This window comes from Grampus griseus, assembly GCF_964374135.1.
Source record: "Grampus griseus genome assembly, chromosome: 3".
Classification (NCBI taxonomy): domain Eukaryota; kingdom Metazoa; phylum Chordata; class Mammalia; order Artiodactyla; family Delphinidae; genus Grampus; species Grampus griseus.
In genome coordinates, this window is record NC_139019.1 from 91,228,339 (window position 1) to 91,252,419 (window position 24,081).

General features: G+C 37.6%; 1 protein-coding gene across 11 annotated transcripts in view; it reads right to left on the reverse strand.

The window, feature by feature from the left end:
• Window positions 1-517: 517 nt before the first annotated feature.
• APC (APC regulator of WNT signaling pathway) overlaps window positions 518-24,081 on the reverse strand; it is a 138,970-nt gene continuing 115,406 nt past the window's right edge. For 7 of the 11 annotated variants that reach the window (XM_082650445.1, XM_082650436.1, XM_082650446.1 and 4 more), the window contains 7 exons: window positions 23,675-23,770; window positions 22,330-22,383; window positions 18,479-18,618; window positions 17,826-17,903; window positions 17,420-17,536; window positions 12,452-12,666; window positions 518-10,882 (listed from right to left, as the gene is read on the reverse strand). In XM_082650445.1, coding sequence (XP_082506571.1) covers window positions 4,297-10,882; window positions 12,452-12,666; window positions 17,420-17,536; window positions 17,826-17,903; window positions 18,479-18,618; window positions 22,330-22,383; window positions 23,675-23,770 — 7,286 coding nt within the window. In that variant the 3' untranslated portion in view covers window positions 518-4,296. The remainder of the gene's footprint in view (window positions 10,883-12,451; window positions 12,667-17,419; window positions 17,537-17,825; window positions 17,904-18,478; window positions 18,619-22,329; window positions 22,384-23,674; window positions 23,771-24,081) is intronic. The other 4 variants (XM_082650437.1, XM_082650442.1, XM_082650438.1 and 1 more) reach the window with 1 other exon arrangement.

Consider the following 24,081-nt stretch of genomic DNA (forward strand, 5'->3'; position numbering starts at 1 on the left):
CTAGAGACCAACTTTCTCTTAGTTTTAGGTTCATGATGCCAATCATAGTGACCTCAGCCTGAACTCTATACGATCTTTCAGTTCCAGCACTCAATCACCAACCAGAAATTTCCTTTGACTCTTATTTAAAATTGGCCCAGTCTTTTTTTTTTTGACAAGCCTCGCAAGTCTTTGGTCACTGGTCAGTTAATGATGAGTCTCCCCTGGGTCAGGCATCTGCCTCTGGTGCAAACAGCCATGGTTGGGGGGAAAGACTGGGTACAGGGTTCAGTGACCAACAGTGAGACTAAGTGTCTGGATTCCAAAAGGTGGTGTAGGTGGGGCAGGTAATGTGTGCAACATTCTCAATAGTTAGTTCATTTTTCACTACTGTTGCTTTATATTCAGTGGTCACCACCACTAGCGTAAAGTTGAGTATTTTTAATTAAAAAAAGGAACAGTCTCATAACTTCAAGAAAATAAGCAAATAGTCACAGATGTAGAGTTATCCTGAATATCAGAAGTGTATTTAGCACCAAGAACAACATTATACACACAGAAAAACATACAGGTTGAAAGAAGCATCAATGGTCTAACAAAAACCAGAATATAGTTTTATAGACCAAAGAACAGAGGAGAATGGCAGGAAAATGACCTGGTGTTTATAGGAGTCAAAGTCAATAAGTTTCAACACTACAAAAGTAATACTTAAAAGTCGGCATAATATGAAGGAATTAGAAATTAAAAAAAATAATTTATACACTCTATTTCAACCATCAAGACTTTTGAAAAATTATTTTTGTTTGGTAAGTGTGAACGATCTGATTACTGAAATACTCTTCAGCTCTTGGCAATTTTCTTTTTGCATTTGTGGGACTCTGTTCTTTTGCTATCTTAGATACAAGGAACCCCCTGTGATAACATGAATTCAGATATAGTGCAACTGGCTCCCTTCTGCAGCAAGACTCATCCCTTCAGTTAATTAACCTTGTGGTAACTAGTTTATGGAAAAAAAGTTTTTTGACTGTACTTAGAGTGCAATTTGAGTCTTTTGGGCTTATCTTTTATTTCATTATTTCCCTCTCATTAACTTTCCTGCTAGTGCAAGGTTAACTTGTAAAGCTTATTCTCAAATACCAATTTGCCATAGTTAATTGGTTGGTTGTATACTAACAAAACGCGTGCATTTTTCTTTCAGCTGAAGTCAATCTGCCTTCACTTCAAAGTTCTCTTTTCTTTCCCCTTTTCTTGGTGTGTGTCTCTTTTGATCTTATTGCAAATCCAAATTAGATATTTGCTGAAATTTTTGCCTTTTTGATAACCATTCCAAAGGGAACATTAGTCAATCCCTCAGACACAGTCACTGTCTTTAGAATTACCCGTTCATTCATGTCTGGCAAATTTGTCTATTGGGAGTTGCGATGGGCTACATCAGACTGTATAGCTCAATATTCAAATCTTTCCTGCCTAAAGGAGAGGGAAGTTTGGTATACCTTCTCATATGTCGAGTCCAGTTGTTGAGAAGAGCAGCTGGAACTGAAGGCAATCACTCAAGGAGCTTCGCTGTGGTGACACAGGGCAGTGGTTCTCAGAGTGTGGTTCCCAGACCAACAGCATCAGCATCACCTGAGAACTTGTCAGAACTGCACATACTTGGGCCTCACTCAGAATCACAAAGTGTGGGCGTGTGTCTTAGCAACATTTTTGGTGATTCAAATGCACTCTAGTTGTTTTTTTGTTTAACCACAAAGGACATATATTGAGCACGTTTTCATATTACAACATTACAGAATGAATGTATGGATAAATTTAAAAAATACACACAAACAATAAACAAATGCGGCTTGGATTTGCACTAAGATCAAATGCACTCTAGTTTGAAAACCACTCACTGCCTTAAGAGTGCTGTTTGCTGCAGTCCAGAGATAACAGGGCACTGCCCTACTTCTCTTAACAGGTGTTGCAACTCCACGCTGGGCTCAGTATGCTTAGTATGCCGTTTGTAACAAGCATACACTGAGAATATTTGGCCTGTTATCACTTATGGCAGCACTCTGTGAAGTTCTAAAAGTAGAATTGAGATTTGCTCCTTTACTAATTCAGAGCCATTATCTCTAACTAGAGGGTCTCATACAGCAACTTTTTCCTCAATGGGCAATGCAGACTGATTGCACCTTCTCCCAGTAGGCTGTCTACCCGGAATTCCTGAATTTTCTGGCATATGGAAGGCACCCTTTTTTCATTTTCAGCATTGTTTTTTTCCTTCCTTGAGAAAGGCGATTTTATTCTAATTGACTTATATCCCATCTCTTTCCATAAAAGTATTTGAAGTGGTTTATAAAAATTGGCACGAGTAACTCAAAAAAATAGAAAATCAGGACTAAAGGAAAAGGAAAGAAATATGACCTATATCCATGTGTCCCTGTTGGATAAGGCAGCCTTTGAGAAAAATAGAATAATTTAGTATTACTACTTACAAACCATTTCATTCAGATAAAATTTGACAAAAATTTAAATGCAGATATACTCCAAAGGTCAGTAAATTGAGGTGTTTGCAAAGTGGTGCAATAGAAAGAATATGGGCTTTGGAGTCAAATGCCTTATTTCAAATCACAGCACTTATTTACTGGCATGTTAGTAAATGACTTTAAAAAAGTCATGACCTGTAAATGATAAACACAGGTAAGGGTAGATAATTAATTACATGATGTGATTTCAAAGACACCAGGTAGATGTGCTTACTCCTCACCCCCTTTCCCAGCATCCTGCTATATCCAAATACCTTTTCCCTTCCCCCCAACACAGAGTGCATGAATTTTATTATTAAAAATAAATTTTCATTTATTCAACAAATATGTGAGCACTTATCATCATCCTTACCTTCTGATCATTTAGAACAAATTCTGGGAAGATATACTGTTAGCTTTTTAAATACTTCTATCAGTTTATCTTCCTTCCTGAAGGATTCTCTCCCTGCTGTGTGAGGAAGCGGGAGCTGGAACACATACTCCACAAACCTACCTATCAAAAACAAAATCTCCCTTAACAGACAGGGGTTTCTAAATAGCCTTTTGAATATCTTAATAGTGTTAAATCTACCTTTGAAGTTCAACATGATTTGCATTTTCTGAGCATGGCAAAGTGCTGATTATACTTGGTGCTAATCACACAGTAACATTTTTTTTTTCAGGAAAGGTTAAGTGCCAATGCATGGAATGGTTAAATGCCAACAGTCAGCTTCAATTGTTTTTATTACAGTAAGAGGAATTTTACTCTTAATGCATAGAATTTGAAGAAAAAAATTATATAAGCTTTTAAAAGAGGCCCTTTTGACAATTATTAATACAAATGTGAAATAAGACCCTTCAAACAAATACTGATTTCAGTAAGTTTATACATACAGCAATAATTTATTCTTAAATGTTCATTTAGTTTCTGTTGAGACACGATTCATGTCTCATTAATAAAAGAGCAGCCATCTCACCTCAAATACCAGAATATACAACAAGTTACAGCATAGCAAAAATTCTACCTACTTTCAGATAAAATCTAGTTCAGGTAAAATAGTTTCATTCAATGTTTTACAGTTACACAGATTTTTTGTTTGTTTTGAGCACAAAATAGTGTAAGTTGTTACACTATAGCTATCTATATGAACATCATGTGACCACAGAATTGTTAATCATTACTTCTGAAATTGAACCATCAGTTTCATTCATGCAGTAAAGCAAAGCAGGCTGGGTAAACTTGTTCATCGGGAACCATATTACTGTGAATTTCACAGCCACATGATTATGATGTCAGATGGACTCACAAGGACTAAAACAGAATGGTTTTTGCATAAATACCAATTTCTCCCTGATGTAAGTTTAGTCAGTTTATAATCTAGAAATGATTGATAACAGCAATATATCATATCTTCTATCTGTAGTGTTATTTTAAGACAAGCAATAATTAAAGGATGATGGGATGGGATGCTACTTAAATACATGAAAAACATACTGTACAAATATACTTGGCTTTACCATTTTCCTCCTAACTATCAAGAGTGCCTCCCAAAATATGACCAGTGAAGATGAAGTATACTATCAAATATGGCTTCCAGAACAAAAACCCTCTAACAAGAATCAAACCTATTTACAAAATTTTTCAGTCTTTTAGTTTCATTTGAAACAAAATTTCTTTTTTTGAATTTTATTTTTTATACAGCAGGTTCTTATTAGTTATCTATTTTATACATATTGGTTGAAACAAAATTTCTACATAGCAGTTGTAATTAACACTAACACATTCTTAGTTTCATCATTCCAGCTCTTTTTAAACAGATGTCACAAGGTAAGACCCAGAATGGCGTTTAGGACTTTGAGTTCCACTGGATTCTGTATTGTCACTTTTTGAATCTCGTTTCTTTGTGTTGTTATTCACTGGCGTTGGGATCTGAGATGGTCGGGCTGAAGTGCTATCTGCGCTGCTTTTCCTTGGGCTTGGGTTGTAATTAAAAGGACTCACTCTGGCAGCAACAGTCCCACTCGGTGAACTGTGCTTGCTTGAGCTGCTAGAACTAAATGGGGTACGTTCAGCTATTGAACTTTCATTAGTCTCTGATGCAGGGATAGGATGACTTTGTCCCGGTTTTCCCTCAGTTCCTTTTTGGTCTGGGGCATCTACCTGAATAAAGGAGTTCAGGCGGTTTTCCAAACCCATGGTGCGTACAGGAGCACTACCATTGCTCACATTTTGTTTCCCCTGATGATCTTTTGAATCTTTAGTGTTTGGGTTTCCCTTTTCTGAAACAGTGTCAATCACTGGGGGAGTATTTCCTGTTGGAGATCTTCCAGATCTAGGGTTGTTAATGGGGCAGTCCTCAATTCTCACCCAAACATCCTCTGTTTTAGAAACAGCAGGTGCCATTTGATAAATCAGAGTCTTTGATTCAGCACCATTTGCAGCACCTGAGGAAGTGGTCTGAGAAGTACTATTGGTGGGAGAAATTTCACTTTCTTTCATTTTTCTCCATGTTCCTTTTGTGGATACTTGGTTTTCTTTAGTTTGTTTGGTTCCTGAAGTAGAGTTCACATGTTTTTCATCCTCACTTTTTGCTTTTTCACTAGATTCTGATGAAGCAGAAAGAATTGAGGATGAACTTCCAGTTCTCCTCCAAGTGCTTACTCGAGGAAGGGATGATGAGTGTTTGCTGTGCTCACGTTTCCAGGTTCCTGACCTATTGATGGGAAGTCTGGAAGGACTTTCAGAATGAGAGCGTGCTATGTCATGGCGCTTTACTGGTCTTCCATCATTATACTCTATGGTGGGACTGAGATTAGGTGGGAGTTTTCGCCATCCACCAGCCTGAACAGATGAATGTGTAGACAGAGACATATCAGGAAGGGAAGGACTTAAAATTGGAGTCTGTGCCTGGGACCTACTGGGAGAATCTGGTCTAGAAGATGGAGAAAGAGATTCAAATGAAGCGGATTCCTCCAATTTTCTCCTTAGGGTTGGGCTTGGAGCTTCTTTGATGAAAGTTGACTGGCGTACTAATACAGGTCTCTCTGACCTATCAGATTCACTTCCACTTGATTTAGTTGAAGACATTCTAGAAAGTTCTACCTTTTTATTGGATCCATTGCTAGTACTCATTTGACTTAGTCCTTTGGAGGCAGATTCACTTCTTGGGATACTACTGACATTCTTGGATAAACCCGTTTGTTTGGTGAGGTTCTGTTGGCTCATCTGTCTGCCAGGAGATGTGTAAGACATTTTCCCAGAACCCGAGGACTTAGTTGAAGCAGTACTAGGGGATGACGTCCTTGGCAGCTGAGATAATTTGTTGGGAGGACTTATTCCATTTCTACCAGGAGAAATTGAGTTTCGCCCTGGAGACTGCATAGGTCTACTTAACGGCTGCTGGGCAGGTCTTGAAGGAGTGGAATCTCTAGATCCTGATCTAGAAGGCCCTTTATTTGACCCAGGTGTCAGGGATGCCTGCCTCGTAACAGGGCTTAATTCTGACTTCACTGATGGCTTGGCTCCTCTGGGGGAAGTGGTAGCTGCCTGACCTTCACTAGGGCTTTTGGAGGCTGGAGTCTTAAGGGGTGGGCCTTTTTTAGAAACCGGACTTGTACTTGAAGAGCTATTCCGAACTCCTGGAATATGAATCATTGTCCTACCTCGAGAGATTGAAGGCATGTTTGTTTGAAGGGGTTGTTTCATTTGGCTTGAAACTTCCGAATTAGATCGAATTTTTCCAGTAATCAAACTTCTATAAACTTTTTTCCCTCCTTTTATTCCTTTATTTTCAGATTCTAATTTCTTAGCTTCCAATGTACTTTTCTCCCCAGGTTTTAGAATTCGTGGGCCTTTATTACTTGCAAAGGGTTTTTCCTCTTGATCAGGTGTAAGATGAAATGGTGATCCCAGAGAGATTCCTGATTTCAGGGAAAGGATGGAATCTGAATCAGAAGAAGCTTGTCTAGATAAACATGCGGCAGCAGCAGCTTGATGTAAACTACTTACTATGGAATTTGCACCTTCCTGAATAGCTTTCCAATCGAAATTTTCTGAATCAGGGGATAAACCATGTTCTGAATCTGGTCTCTGTATATCTTTCAAATCGAGTGTCAAATCTTCTGCTAATATGCCACCCATATTTCTGGGACTATGCTTTTCATTATCAGCCTTGAGTCTTGAAGGCTTTTTCTTTTTTGGCATTGCAGAACTTATACATTCCTGCAACAGGTCATCTTCAGAGTCAATACTGAGAGAACTGAGAGAACTGTTTCTTGAGAAACAAACAGGGGTATCTTCAACGTGAAATGATTTAGGAGCATAACCTGACGCCTGAGGTTTACTTGGTTCTCCCTGTGAGTCAGGGGGCTCTGTCTCTTTGATAGGTTCATTTTCCTTGTTGTTGTTGTTTTCTTGATCAATGTCACTAAGAGAACTTAGAGAGGAATTTCGGGAAAAGCAAACCGGAGTATTTTCAATAGCAAAATTCTGTAATTTCTCATCTGTTGCTGCCCCTCTGTCTGGTATATCTTTGGAGGGCTGGGGAAAAGTGGATTGCTTCTGCAGCACGGGTTTAGGCTGACCTCGATTTATTGGATGTTTTGGAACAGCTTGTGTCTTATTAGCTGATTGTTGGTTTGAGGTTAGTTCTGTGTGGTTGGTAACTTTAGCTTCTGATTCCTTACTTTCCTTCCCCTTTCTTAATTCAGCCTTTTCCCTGGAAAGGTCGACATCATCATCATCAAAATCTAGAGAACTCAAAGAATCATTTCGTGAAAAACAGTATGGAGTGCCTTCAATGGGTGTGTAATGATGAGGTGAATCAAAAGTAAAACTTCCTCTGACTCGATCTTCATTATTTGGGACCTTATCATTGAAGTCCTTCGAATTATTTTTCAAGTTCTGTTTCTTTGAATCTTTGTTGTCTGAGAAATTTCTTTCAGCATTTAAATTATTTTTTGAGTCTGTATTTTTTCTTACACGTGTCCTGTATTCAGTATTTTGTGGTATAGGTTTTACTGGTGAAGTAGGTTTCTTCTTCTTACCATCTAATTGATTTTTGTTAGTTCCAGATGAAGACATAGACGCTTGTTGGACCTGGTCCATTATCTTTTTCACACGGAAAGGCTTGTGACTTTTTCCTTTGGGCATAGCAGAATTAATGCATTCTGCAAGAATATCGCCTTCTTCTGTTTTATTGTCATCCAGTTCAGGTATAGTTACAGATGAGGCTTTCCCTGTTTGAGGCTCATCTGTACTTCTGCCTTCTGTAGGAATGGTGTCTCGTTTTTCAAATTCACCTGACTGTGTTCCTGCTCTAACACCTTCTCCAGCAGCTAACTCATTTGGAGGGGATTCTATCGTTAGATCACTTAGAGATGTAGCTGTGGAAAAGTTTATAGGTGTCCCTTCTACACAATACACCCGAGGCATATCATCTCCTGGTGTAAAACTAACATGCTTTTGTGCTTGTAATCTGTTTTGTGATGGCAGAAGTTTGTACACAGGCAGTTGACTTGGTTTCCTTGCCACAGGTGGAGGTACTTTGGAAGACGTCTGGGCTGGCTTTTTGGCTTTGCGTGAAGATTTTGTTGGCATGGCAGAAATAATACACTCTTCTAGTATTTCAATATCATCATCATCTGAATCATCTAATAGATCTTTTTCAGAATCGGTGGGTTTTTCTGCCTCTTTTCCCTGGCTTTCATTTGATTCTTCAGGCTGCTCATTTTCTGTTTCATTCCCATTGTCATTTTCCTGAACCGGAGGCATTATTCTTAATTCCACATCTTTCTGAATAAATGGCTCATCGAGGCTCAGAGCACTCAGGCTAGATGAACAAGAAAATCCATCAGGAGTACTTTCTGTGGCAAAATGTAACAAAGCATCAGCATCTGGAAGAACCTGGACCCTCTGTACTGCAGCATTTACAGCAGCTTGCTTAGGGCCACTTTCTCTCTTCTCAGCACTAGGGGCTTTATTTTTAGGTACTTCTTGCTTAGTCTGAGCTGACTGAGGAGGAGGGGGAGGAGGGGTTTTACTTCTGCTTGGTGGCATGGTTTGTCCAGGGCTATCTGGAAGGTCACTGGGGCTTATAATGCCACTCACCATTCCACTGCAGGGTTCACTCTGAACGGAGCTGGCAATTGAACGACTCTCAAAACTGTCAAGTGAACTGACGGAAGTACATCTGCTAAACATGAGTGGAGTCTCCTGAACGTAGTGCTCTGGTGGACTTTTAGGTGTCTGAGCTCCACTCTTTGATGGAGATTTGGCCCCTGAAGAAAATTCAACAGCTTTGTGCCTGGTTGATTCTGAAGATAAACCAGAAGCCTGGAGTCTGCTGGATTTGGTTCTAATGTGCTGTGACACTGTTGGAACTTCACTCACAGAATCTTCAGTTGATCTAGTTCCACTGCTTTCTTTTATTTCTGCTATTTGTAGGGTATTAGCAGAATCTGCTTCTTGTGTTGTCTGATCACACCCTATTTCATCTTCAGCTGATGACAAAGATGATAATGAACTACATCTTGAAAAGCATATTGGGGTATCTTCTACACAGTAAGTCTGTATTGTTTCTTGGTTGATAGAGGGAACTTTGCAAGAGGAAGAGGTGGCTTTTTGGGTCTGACCACTTCTGCTCTGTGCTGAACTGTGATGGAGCTGATTCTGCCTCTTGGCATTTGATGAAGGTGTGGCTGTATTCTCACTGCTTGAAGAGATGTGTTCAGTTTTAGTGCTCTGTCCAGATGAATTCTTTGAGAATGAAAATGCTGGTTTCTGTGAAGAAGGAATGTCTGTGGTATATTTTAAACTATAATCAATAGGCTGGTCCACGTGATGTTTTTCTTCATTATATTTTATGCTATAATTGGTTGGTCTCTCTTCTTCCTCATGTTGCTCTTCCTCAGAGTAACGTTCACTATAGTTGGTTGGCTTATCATCTTCATAGTCATCTTCCTGACACAAAGACTGATTTACATTTTGATTAATTCCATGATTAGAACCTACTCGATTTGTTTCTGAACCATTGGCTGCTCTTGACCTATATGGGGAAACACATTCTTGCTGTCCAAAATGTGGTTGGAACTTGAGGTGTTTATCATCAGTGCTCTCAGGATATACAGGATAAGTTGTGCTTTGACTCCTTGATTGTCTTTCCTCATTTTGTTTTATTTCATCTTCTATTATATGTTTGGGTCTTGCCCACCTTTCATTCTGTGAAGGACTTTGCCTTCCGGAGTTCAACTGTTCATCAGAATATTTAAGACTATAATTTATTGGTGTATCTAGTTCTCCATCATTATCATCCATATGATTTGCACTATGTATTTTATGGGCTAGGTCAGCTGGATACTGACCATAGCTGCAAAATTTACTTTCCTCATCTTCAGAATAGGATTCAACTGAAGGTTTCATTTGACCTCTTTTACCATAACCATCACTACTGCTGACACTATTTAAACTATCATTTGAAGATCTCTTGTATTCTACTTTGGCATATGGCACTGGACATGTCCTGTTTGAGTTTTCTGACTTGGTGAAGTTGTAAGAGTTTGCATGTGTGTGGGCGGTAGAGCTTCTTCTTAGTGCATTCCTCTCATCTGTCCCACAATGTAGTTCCGGGGTAGACCCAGAACTTCTGTCTTCCTGGGAGGTATGAATGGCTGACACTTCTTCCATGACTTTGGCAATCTGGGCTGCAGTGGTAGAAATCTGCAAACCTCGCTTCGAAGAGGTTCCTGGATTTTCTGTTGCTGGGTGGTAGTTGACTAGGCTAATACCTCGTTCTCTCTCCAAACTTCTATCTTTCTCAGAACGAGAACTATCTAAACTTCCCCTTGATGAAGAGGAGCTGGGCAACACTGTAGTATTTAAATATGGTGACAAGACAGTCATGTTTCCAGTATTAAAATTGTCTGACCTATTATCATCATGTCGATTGGTGTCAAAAACATAGTCACCATAGAGATTTTGCTTGTGTCTCTGCTTACTACGATGAGATGCCTTGGGACTTAAATTGTCAATATTGTCAAAAGTTTCTGATAAATGCTGAGCATCTAATTCTGCTTCTAGGGCTTTTTGTTTCCTGACATGAAGAGAAGGCAAGCTTGAACCAGGAGACATGATATTGGCATCCTTATACTTTGCAGGTCTATTTGCCATGAGATTCCTTAAAGCTGCAGCACTTCCCATAGCAATCATCTTGTGCTTTGAATGAATGAGGTTCTTGAGCATGCTGACTGCTCCCATGTCCCATAATGCTTCCTGATCTTTAGGATTTCTTGCTGAGAGATTCCACAAGGTTCCGCATGCATTACTGACTATTGTCAAACTGTGAGATTTCAAGTGTTGTAATAAGGTTTGTAAGCAATTATTCTCTCTTAGGATTTGCCTGAAATAAAAATATCACAGAAGTAAGGTAAAAATCTGTTCGTAGTAACAACAAATAAAAGGACAGAAAACAAATTTAAATCTAAAGATAACTACTAAAGCTTATTAACAACAGGCATAATAAAATTACACCAAATTATACTATAAATTTCAGGCATTGCCTATTTCCTTTTGTTCTATCTTAGTTCATTTAATGTCTATTGTTTTAAAGTACTCATCTGTCAGGGTAAAAGCGTTAAGTTTAATCAATTCTGCATTTCCTATTCTGACCCAATAGCTTTAAACACTTTTCCTGAGTAGATATATTTACTTTATTTACATAGTGACAGAGTCTCTCAGTTTGAGGAGTAGAGATGTATTATGAAATCTTAAGCTGAACAGGGGCTGTGGTAATTTAATCTCTGGATGGGCACCACAATGTTGACAAACTGAGACATCTCAGAAGAGGTAGACAGAAGAAACTGATTGACAATAGATCTTAACGAAGTCAGGGAGCACACTGTAAGCTCCTAGGTCAGCAGAATGACTTTTAGATAATCTTTCTGCCTCTGGTTTGATTTTGTAATACTGCCATTCCCCCTTACAAGTGTTCTCGGGCAAATTGTGTGTAGTCGTTATTTCTAAAAATAAACTGAAAGAAAAGTTTTCAAAACATTAACTATAAAAACAAGAGTTAAGAGTCAGCATAATGAACGTTAGGATCTGAAAGAGCTATGGCTTGTTTAAGGCACGGTAAAATGAAGTTTAGTGACAGCACAGTTGGCACTGGTGGGCTTTAAAACTGATAGGCAAGGGTGCAGTAAGCTTTACCATGGCGGCTCTCTAGCAGTCCAGTAGACACCTGAGTGCTTACTGAGTCTAAGAGGTCTTCTATGAACAGAAGAAAGGACTATAAGGCTTGTAGCTGGTGCATCAAAAACTTAAAGAAAAGATGTTTACATTCTTTTCAAAGCCCTTTTACTAAAGGTACCTCATAGTCTTTTTGAAAATGAGAGAGGAACAATACAGGATAAAATAAATAAATATGCTGTGAAAGATACCCATATTTTTGTTGAGATAATACAGAGCTCAAGTTCTGAAGATATGTGCCTTGTACCTGAGGTGCCTCTTAGGCCTCACAGCTCTAACAGATTGGATGAATGGTGGTTGGCTGAAAAATATTATCATTATTGATGTTATGGCACCACTAGAAAAATGTGAACCATCGTACTCTCTGGATCATAACCACAAGGTTTTGTTTTTTATAAACCTCATATTCGTTTAAGCCATGCTAACATACAGGAAAGGATTTTCTTCTCTGTAATATTTATGACTTTCATTTTTTCTTCTACACATGGGTTGTACCTCTCAAGTATCATTTATTTCTAGACATCTTTATGATACTATGAACTTGTATTAGAATAAATATGTTAATGAATAAATCAGGAATTAATAGTTATATTTTCATTGTCATAAATGTAATTTGGCTTAGAACTTGCATAATTACACAAAACACTGCTTACAGTTGAGTCTTTCTGAGAGTATGAATCTTAAAATTTCATTTAAAAGTAATATAAAACCCTGTATTTACCTGTGGTCCTCATTCGTAGCTATCAAGCTGGACACATTCCGTAATATCCCACCTCCACTTTCAATAATAGCTAAAGTATTTGTCTGGCTCCGGTAAGTGAGAGTGCCAACCAAAAATGCAAGCGCACCATCTACGGCACATATATCAGCTTTATTCTCAGTGCAGTGTGCTGACAAATTCCATAAGGCACTCAATACGCTTTTGAGGGTTGATTCCTATCAAGAAACAGAATATGTGTCATCTAATTAGAGTTGGAATTTCCTTCTTATAACGTCTATGTTTACTTCTATTGAGGAAGCTTTTTTTTTTTCCCTCTTTAACTCTTCCCTGCTGCCCATCCTTCACGGGTAAAGTATTAGGAACTCCTCATTTAGAAAAACTTTCATAAAATATCAAATCGAACTTAAGACAGTGATATCCCCATGAAACAAGCAGAACGCAATATTAAAATAATGACCTTTATGAACTTTATTCTAAGTGTTTAGATGGTGCACGCATATCTCACAAGAGCTTATATTAGAATATGAAACAGAACTGATGTGCGTTCTGAAAAGATAGCATTTTCAGGACAACAGAAGCTAGAAAAAGCCCTCTACATGCCGATATGGAAAGATATCTAAATGTATCATTAAATGAAAAGAGCAAGCTGCAGAGGAGTATGTGCAATCTTATTTGTATAAACACACACATATATATTTATGTGTGGTTGATTCAAAAGTAACAATGTAACTTATTAAAAGGAAAGCATACTAGAAAAACTCCAATTTCTTAAAATCCCCAAAGAAACAAAGTAATTGAAAAACCAGAACTCCCTGGTATACAGTATCACAGTAAACTGACAAATTATAAATGCCACAGAAAATACTCTGAGTATACAATTAAGGATATTTGGTCAAAACTTGCCATGATCCTGATGTCAGTCTTTCTTCTTACTACAAATCAATCAGGGAACAAACAAACATTCATTAGAGATCTACTCTGTGCCTATCACAAGTAGAGGCACTCCAGAAAACATAGCAACTGATACTTGCTTTGAAGGTGCTAACTGTTTACCCTGGGGAAAAAAGAATGCAAAATCATACTTGAAACCAAGGGCTCTAATGGAAAGATTATTGCCATCTGAATTTAATAAAATAAGTAAAATATTTCACGGAGGAGAGCAGCTCTGCAGAAGAAAAGACATGTACATTCAGAGAGAAGGCAAGGGAGAAGGAAGGGAAGTAGGAGGAAAGGCATGGAAGTGGAAATAAGCAAGGGAGGACTAAAGAACAGAAAGAAGACACAGAGGAAGTCAAAGTCCATGCTGGGGCATTGTGGGAAGTAAGGTCAGAGAGGTAAAAGGCGGCCCTGAATGTCATGGCAAACATTTTGGGCCTAACCCAATAAGGAACAAGCCATTGTATTCTCTTCATCAAGTTATTAAATGAATAAAACAATGTAGGAGCAGGTTTAGATACTACTTATCAGGAAGCAGGGAAGAAGTGCTTTCACCACTGAAGATGTGAAAAGGCTAAGAGCTCAATTTTAATTACATTGTGAATGAGGTAAAGGTGGGACATTCAAAGTATCCTGAGAACAGAAAAAAATGGCAAGAGTTTAGCGGGGTGAGCTAAACTTACAACTGACCTAGAGGTGAGACTTGAAGGTAGGAACATAGAAGTTGCTCTTCAAGACTACATGTAGAGGGCCAAGGGTCTTGTTTCAAAGAAGCTTTATAGTCAAAGGAGACAAGGAGAAATGATTAGATGTTGGAAGTACAGGTGGTAAAAACAAAGGGAAGAGATTCAGTAAGGAATGTGATCAAAAAGTATCAAATATAGGTGTAGGTAGAAAAGAAATACCCTAGTTAATCTGTAAGTCTAGATTTTGTTAGAAGCAATATATTAGAAAGGACTGAAGAAGGTATGGCCAGTTAAGAAATGAAGCAAGTGACTACATGTTCAGGGTTTTGGTTCTTACAGGAAAAAGAGGAACACTGCAGAAGTTAGAAGAAGCAACAGAGGATTTCTGTTTTCATTTTCAAAATATTGGGCTTCTTACAGATAGCTGAAACATAAAAAAGCCGACTTCTCTACACCCAGTAGAGAAGATATAGAAGACAAGAATAAGGGACTAACAGCTTTGAGTAAATAGCCACGCTTAGGGCACAGAGTGCAGGTGAAGGAAAGATTCTGCTGTGTAGAAGAGTAAGAGTCAGCGAATGATGGTAAAATGATGCAGTACGTGGGGAACGTGGAAGGTAGTTTTGGTTCTTGTGGTCATTAGTAGTAAATGAAGTTGACAAGGAAGAGATGACAAATTAAAAAAGAGAATAAGAACGTTCATAATGACGGCTGCACTGAATGTAGAAAAAGAGGGAAAAAATAAATTCTAATACTGCTAACCAGAGCAGGCCCAAACCAGAATTGGATATTATAAATTTCTGATGGGCTACTTTTTCCAAGATTGGGCCTTGCATTAAAAATTTATAGATGAATTTAGGGAGAAATGGTCTTTAAACTACTCTTCCTTTACAAGAACAGGCTATGTCTTTCCATTTATTATGGTCTTCTCTTACGCTTCTCAGTAGGATGTGTCTTTTAATCTAACTTTCTTCATTTGTAGCAATTAGTTTGTATGTAGATCTTTAAGGTCCTTGAGCGACAATAAAATAATGAGCTATTCAGCAGCAATACAAGTTCCCATAATACCTACAAATACGTTAAATCTTTCTGAAAACACACAAGCTTGGTAAGAAAGGAGTCTTAAAGTGTACATGGGGCTAATTTTTTTGTATAATTTTATTAAGGTATAATTAGAGAACAATAAACTGCACATATTTCAAGTGTGCAATTTGATCATTTTTGATGTGTGTGTATACCAAGATAACATTTATATCACTCCCTCCACTTTCCTCATGCCACCCGTAATCCAACCCTAACCTCAGGCAACCGCTGTTCTGATTCCTGTCATTGTAGATTACTGAATGTATCAATAGGTCATTCTTTTTTTTTTTTTAATAGCCAAATTGTATTCCACAATTTGTTTACCCATTTACCTATTGATGGACATTTGCGTTATTTTTAGTTTTTGGCTATCACAAATAATCTTTCTGTGAATATTTGTAAGTCTTTGTGTGAATTTAAGTTTTTGTTTCTCCTGGGTGGCCAGGTTGTATGGTAGGTAAATGTTTAATTTTAAAACACTGCCAAATGTTCTCTAAAGTTGGATAGGCATACCTCAGAGATATTGCAGGTTTGATTCCAGACCATTGCAGTAAAGCCAAGTCACATCATTTTTTTTTTTGGTGTGCATATAAAAGTTATGTTTACACTATACTGTAGTGCATATAAAAGTTATGTTTACACTATACTGTAGTCTATTAAGTGTCCAATAGCATTACGTATAAAAAAAAGTACATACCTTAACTGAAAGATAATGCTGTTGGAAAAATGGCATCCATAGACTTGCTTAATGCAGGGTTGCCACAAACCTTCAATTTATAAAAAATGTAATATCTGCAAAGTGCAATAAAGCAAGGTATGCCTGTACGCCACGTAACATTCCCGCCAGCAGTGTGTGAGAATTCCAGCTGCTTAACATCCTTGACAACACTTGGCCAATATTTTAAATTTTAACCAATGTAATATCTTTAATGGTATCTCGTAGTTGTAATTTGTATTTTCCTGATGACTAACAATGTTGAGTATCTTTTCAAGTGCTTATTGGCTATTCACGTATCTTCTTTTCTGCAGTGTGAGTACAAGTGTTCTGCTGATTCGGTAGTGTTTTAAAGGTATCTTTATGCAGGCCCTAAGTATATTTGAGTATTACCTTTTTTTCCCAGTTTTGAGATATAGTTGACATGTAACACTGTTTAAAGTATAATGATTTGACTTACAAACATCATGAAATGTTTACCACAATAAGTTTACTGAACATCTATCATCTCATACATACACAAAATTAAAGAAATAGAAAAAAATTTTTTTTCCTTGTGATGAGAACTCAGGATTTACTCTCAACAATTTTCATATATAATGATACAACAGTGTTAATAAGATTTATCATACTGTATATTACATCCCTAGTACTTATTTATCTTATAACTGGAAGTTTGTACCTTTTGACCACCTTTGAATATTAACTTTATATCCAGTTATTTAGTTGAATACTTATTTCTAACAATTTTTCAGTTGATTTTCTTGGGATTTTCAGGTATAAAATAATTTAGAAAAAATACATAAGTAAACAAACAAAACATCCCCAGACTCTTCCTTCTCTGAAAAGGAAATTTTGAAGAGAAAAATATGTAGGCTCTGGATCAAGGAGGACTGGTTGGGTGAAAGGAAATTCAGATTAGCTGAAAAGACTTGCTTAGTTCCTCTTAAATTTAAAAAAAATTTGCTTAGTTTCTGAAGTAGATATACTATCTGGAGATTATTTCCTTTTGTAAACAAATTATTATTTGAGGGATTTCTCACCTTTGGGTCTGATTACCTCTTGACAGGGTGACTATCAGAATTTGAGGACTCAGGTAGATTGAGATTTGGGCAGCAAAGAGTTAACACTCAACACCAGTGATTGGCAACGGAGGGTGATTGTGTCCCTTTTCCTTTACAGAGGACATCTGGTAATATGTGGAGATATTTCTGATTGTTATGACTGAGGGGAAGGTGCACTGGCATCTACTGTGCAAAGGCCAGGGATGCTGCTAAACATCCTACAAGGCACAGATCAGTCCTCCAAAACAAAGACTTATCTGGTGCAAGATGTCAACAGTGCTGAGTCTGAAAAACCCTGACTTATACTAGGCTACCTTGTACAATCTTTTCTGGCTTAATACTTTAGGAGTTTGGAGCAGTCTAAGTCTAGGGATAGGTAAGATAAGAGGGTCAGAAATTAGTGAGTCTCAGGAGTGGGAGATGGCAGCAAAAAAGTATCCCAAGATGAAATCCCTACTGTAATACTAAATGTTTTCAAAGGTACCTTTTTCACTTCCAAAGCACATTCCATCAATGCTTTCACACTTCCAACTTCACGCAAAGTCTTTTTACTATTTACATCTGCTCTCCAAGACAGATTCCTCAAAACACTTGCAATAACCTGCAAATAAATCCATTTTAGAATAATTTGTTTATAAAATTATTCATACTAGTTGCTTTCTTGTTCGTAATGTTAAGAGTAGAAATATATCAATAAATAAATTTCTTCTAAATGCTAATATAGTGCCAAAAGGAATTCCTACAATATAATTATTTTCCTCTATTTTGGTGTTAATGTAGCCACAATTTAAACATGAGATGCTAAACAGTGAGCCACAGCTTAAATTAATCTAAATCAGGGTATTAACCCACTAATAGCCAAGAAAAACATTTGAAATTCTAAGTAGTACCTGCTGTAAGTCCTCACTTTCAGATTTTAGTTGGGCCACAAGTGCTCTCATGCAGCCTTTCATAGAGCATAGTGTAGCCTGTAAAATCAAATATTGCAGAGGGTCAATAATAAGGCAACCTGGAGCCATGCTTTATTTTTGACTAAACTTCAAATCCAGTTTCAATCGTCTCATTTCAATCCTAACTAATGTTTTACCCATAAAAGAACTAGAACCAGATTACATAAATGAAAGACAAATACCCTCCTAATCCTTTGGTATTTGTTCTTTTCTTGGCAAACCGGAAAAATAAAGTGAGTAAATGATAAGAAACAATAAGCAAAGGGTTTTAAAGTCTTTTATTCGGATGGAACCAACACGTGTATAACACTTGCACCAATCATCAAGATTTCCAGATTTTTGCTATCATTCCCAGGAATAGTATTTTAAATGTGATCGCATAAATCCACTACTGTGTTCCATCTTTTGCCTTTGTTTAGGCATAAGACAACCAAATGAGTAAGGATATGCAGTGAGGTATGAAGTACAGGTTTTTTGTTGGTCAGTGTTTAATGAGGAGAGTGACAAAAAGAGAGTCAGTGAAAAGTAGTTTGTATGAAAGTAAAATAACTCACACCAGAGATATCATAAGAAATGGATCTTATAAAACATACCTTGTTGGCTACATCTCCGAAAGTCAAGTTTGTCAAAGCCATTCCTGCATATCGTCTTAAGGTAATACTGTAGTGGTCATTAGTAAGTCCATACATTTCACAGTCCACTTGCAATAATTCTGCAATGGCCTGTAGTCCCCCTAATTTAAAAAGGGCAAGAGGAAAAAGATAATAATCTAAAATAAAACAAATGGATACCAAGTTTATAAATTATTAGGAAAAAATCTCAAAGAATGAGAATATATAAATTTAATTTTGTCTTTAGAATTACAAGCTACAGATAATATTATAAAGGACTTTTGTGTAATATACTTATAAAGTACAAGTGACAACTATTCCATTTTCTGCCAGTTTCTCCACCCTCCAGCCCCTTGCCTTACTGAGTGAAATGAACATTATACTCTATTTACTGCACATACACTGTATCTTGTCACGGATGAAGAAGGCTATTTTCTAACACTAGGTCTTCCTGAATGTAAGCAGAAAAAGGTAACTTATTTTTATTATTAGGACTTTACAAACACTCTTCATTGTCACACACTGTGGCCTAATCACTTGAATATACTTTTATCTCCCAAATAATTTTTAGTATCCTTAGGAATACTAAAACTTCTAAATGAAACTGTGCATGAAGCAAAGCTTATTTTTTTATGAAAAAGAATTACCTATTCAACTTATTACTAAGCTCTATAAAACCATTTTTAATTTTTACTTTTTTAATTCTTACTTTTCTTTGATACTCATGAAGTGTCAAATACCAATACTAGGATTTAGTATTTTCTTTCCCCTTGATTCCCACCAATGGGTATACTTAACAACGCCCACAGTGGTCAGCAGTAGGAAGGCAAGGAGGAAAATGAAGGGAAAGGAAAGGAAAAGACATAAAGGAAGGGGTGGTAAAAAGACAAAACAAAAAGACAAAAGGTGAAGCAAAATGGTGAGGGAGTAAATAAAAAGAAAAATAAAAATGCATATGGAGGTTATTCAAAATATTCTTCATCATCAATATTAATCATCATGGGACTGGAGACATTCTTTTGTCAGAGAAGTGGCTTAGACAGAAAAAGAGAAGATGAATATAAACAGGCAATTCTTGGATACTGTAAGTCTGAACGATCAGGTCATTAATCTGAAAGAGGATCGGTACATTTTTGTAAATGATCTAGAAGGGTCAGTATGTAGATGAATCAGCAAGTCTGCAAAATAGACCAAGTTCTATCTTGGGTCAAGAATGCCAGGCCAAGGGATTTAACTCTTGGAACATTTGTGTAAATCTTTATAACCAGCACCAATGACGGATGAGTTTGAATGTAGGTAAGTAAAAATTAATTTGGTTAAGGGAAATCCAAACTGTATTTAGGAAGATTTTCCTCCATCCACCCATGATGATGGGAAGATAAACAACCAACGAAAAAAACAGCCAATGTCTTTATGGAGCTTACAGATTAGAGCAGAGACAGCCACTGAACAACTAATTTAAGTGTACTGGATTGTGTAGAAGCACAGGGCAAGGTAACAGGTGAACTTAACCTAGATTGGGAGGATCAAGAAAATGGCTGAGGAAATAATGTTTAACTTGAGACTTAAAAGGATGAACGAATATCTAAAAAGGGTGGGGCAGAAACAATAAGTACGCATTTCAGGCAGATGAAACAGCATGTGCAAGGACTGCTGGGCCTGAAATATACAGCAACAAGGAGAGGGTCACAGGTGAGGCTACAAAAATGGGTAGAGGCCAGATTATGCAAGACTTTGTGTGCCTCACCAAGGATTTAAGGCAGGGGAAGGAATAATCAGATGTATGTTCTAAACAGATTCCTATGACTGTAGGCTGCAGAATGGACTATGATTGGAAGTGGGGAGACAAGTAAGACAAACTATGGGAGAACGGGAGAGATGACAGAGGTTTGCTTGGGCTGGGGATAAAAAGAAGAGCAGTGATATGAGATGTATTTAAGAACCAGAATTAAAGCATTTACGAGACATAGGGGATAAGGAATAGACTCATGGATGTCTTCTAAGATTCTGGCTTCAGCAAGTGGGTTGACTGGAATGCCATTTTCTGAGAAAAGGAACCCTGGAATAGACAGAGATTTGGGGATGGAGGAGACAACAAACTCAGTTTCTGTCAGCTGAGTCAGAAATGTCTGAAAAATCATCTAGGTGAAGATGTCGAATGAGCAGTTTGAAAAATGTGTGTAAATCTCAGGAGAGAGAACTTGGATTAAGCTGTGAATTTGCAAAACACTGTAATTGAAGCCATGGAGTAGAGGATACTGCCCAGGGAGAGTGGAAGAAAGCCTAGTACAGAGCTTCAAAAAATTCCACTATTTATTACTTCGGTAAAGAAGAAGGAACCACCAGTAAAAGAACTGAGAGTTTTGACCCAGGAAACAGATCTGGGAGTCATTGTTGACCTGAAGACAGTGGCCTTGTGTACTGAGGAGATCACCAAAATGTTGAGGATTATAAAGCAGACGATCAAAGCCAAAACAAAACATACTATGCTTCATGCCTACATAAAATCCTGCCTGGCACAGCAGTATCTGTGATACTGTTTTGAGAAAGGTGAAATGATCTAAAGAAAATCCCAAGAAGGACCTGACTACTTTTGTATGGAAAACCCAAAAATCTTAGGACTTGATTCTAAAAACAAAGATTAAAGAAGGATTTGGTCAATGCCAATAAAACCATGAAGAACATGGCTAATGAAAAAAAGGACATTCAATAAAATTTAGTGTATCAGATAGAAGAGAGAGCCCTTTATGACTTCAGGCAGGTAAAAAGAAAACCTTCAGTGAATTTTCAGGCAAAGAATCTATACATTAAAACTATAAATGGATTCACAAAAATATGATGTGAATTCATGAGCAATACAATAAAAAATAGGTTGCCCTAAGAAATATTAGGATGTTTCAAGGTAATGCAAAGGTCATGAACACATCCTTCCACATTTTCTTGGTGTCTATGTTAGAGAATAGTGGTCCAGATGAACCAAATACTATCTCCTATGGTATCTCATAACCTTACAGATAGTAGAGGATCAATGGCTTCAGGTGACATTTAACAAAATCCTTAATTTAAACTTATCAAAAAGAGATAATAGAAAGATGATACTTAATTTTTAAAAAGTATATTACTTTTCTTTTACTTGGTTTAGATAGTCACCATTAGCATGAAACGCCTCATTCTAAAATAAATATTAGGGGCTCAGCATCAATATTCTATATATTGGTGTTTCACAAAATTTCCCGATCATAAGAATCACCTGGGCCACTTATTAGATTTGATTCCTAGGTTCCCTCCTCTGGAGATTCTACTTTACTAAGCTTGCTTACCACGCACGGGCCAGAGAAATACATGGTTTGACAACTGCCTCTGGTGATCATTATGATCTAGTTTGGGAAACACTAATGCAAATTAACTATGAATTCCTTGAAAGTCAGGACCACATCTTAATCATTTTTATACCTAGTGCCTAGCACAGTTTCTGGGACAGAGCTGGGAATTCATAAATGTATACATTACTGATACTATGGTCTAAAACTTGCAATACTAATAGGTGCAAACTTAAATGACCCTAATAGTTGTAAGAATTTTCTTCTATGTACAAATGACGGTCCTAGCTGACTGGGCTTAGAAATTTCCCTTCATCCACTTGGGACTTCTTTCCTCCTTATTCCTCACTGTCAGATCCCTTGTGCTGTCTTAATCCATCTCCCCACGGTCCACACACCTTGGTCCTTCTTGTGCTCCAATGCGAATTCAGAGGCTAGGAGTGAGAAGAAGGTAATCCCCTGTGGCTACACCCCCAGCAGTCACACCCCCAGAGGCCCCATCCTGCTCCTCACCTGAAAGCCCCTGCCCTAGCTCCTGTGATGAAATGCCCCGGGTAGCCTTCCTACCTGAAGAAGGAAGAGGAACAAATACTGAGTCTAGATTTTACTTGGAAATTCAGATGATTAATGTGTCAGTCCTAGTCTATAGTTCATTGGAACACAGGAACATTTATAAAAACGTTTGCGGGAGCTTAAAATTGGATTCGTTTTCCCGCTGATTCATTATTTTCCCCATTATTACTAGCGTTAAAAAAAACACCGAAACTTAAAATTTCACCAATGCTGAGGCAGTACTGAGGAGGGGAGAACTCATAAGCTCGTACTCAGTTTCACAGGAGGCTGGGGGCATGGGGGAAGGAAAGAGAATCAAGTGGGCCGACTGCTAGGGCCTGTGGGAAGAAAAGCATGGCTGGAGGGCAGGCGGAAATCACAAAGTACACAGCCTCCCAAAGTGATGACTCTGAAGGAGACAACACTCATTTTTGGCCATTCAGGTTCTCTGTGTTTAAGAGTGTCATGACTTTGTCACTTTGAAGATAAGTGATGAATGATAATGATGAGGGGTGGCAGGAATACACAGTGGGGGCTTGAATGAAATGTAACATAACCGGCACAAAAAGCAAGGGCACAGCTACACTAAGATGGAAACTCAGTGTATGGTTCTTGCTTGTGGCACGACTAGAGCGATCCAGTTCACATGAGATGGCTCAGCATGATGCAACTTATAAATACCACATGTGCAAAATGAACCTAGAAATCAAAGAAAAACCATTACATGAAAAATGGGGGCCACAAATGCAGGTTATATAAGGTTTAGAGTATGTGAGAACACATACCTAAGAGTAACCCTTCCACAATTAATGGAATGTTTCTAACATAAATCAGAGCATAATGCTTTTCTGTATTAATCAGTTTCAGAGATACCACGCTGCTTATCATGAAAATCCAGTAAAGTACAGATAACCATGAAGATAAATGAGAATCTTAATAATAATTCCTTCTGATGTCTTTCAGAAGTGACTGAGTTCAAGAATAATTACGTAGCCCCACGTCTCAAAACAATTCAAATTACCCTCCCCATCAACTGTCACCCAGGGTCTACCTTGACGAGAGGGGCAAGAATGGACCGTTTAGTATTTTTTCCAACCTTTGGCTAAGATTTTAAAAATCCAAGTTAGGTTACAAGGGTAGCAGTTTCTGCCACTTAGGACATTGTCTCCCCTGGAAACCAGAGTATAGTCATTTGCTACAAGGAGGAAGCAGATGGTAATAAAAGTTAGTGGCCTTATATCCTAATTCAACAATGATGAAAAATCTTTAGTATTCTTCTATGGCATTGAGAAACATTTTGTCTTACCAAGTTCATTCATCGCGTGTCTATGCTCCTCATCAAACGAAAGTTTCATTAGAACACACACAGCAGGACAGATTTGATGTTCAACAGGAGCTGGCACTGAAAGATAAAATTGACATAAACCATAATGCTTTGTTTTCTCAAAAGTAGTGACGTTTATTATACTTAAAAAATACTCAGGGCTCACTAATACATCCCTAATGCATAGCAGTTTAGTGAATCAACAAGTATTTGCTAAAGAGATGAATATATACTACAAACATGGAAAGGAAAACGTAAGGGTTTTTCTTGGTTCCACAAAAATGTCTACCTCTCATCAGCCTTTGACCAAGTCTGCTGGTCCCATGCAGGTTTATGCTATAATTCAAATAACAACTTAAAAATTATATTGGCTATATGAAACAATAAAA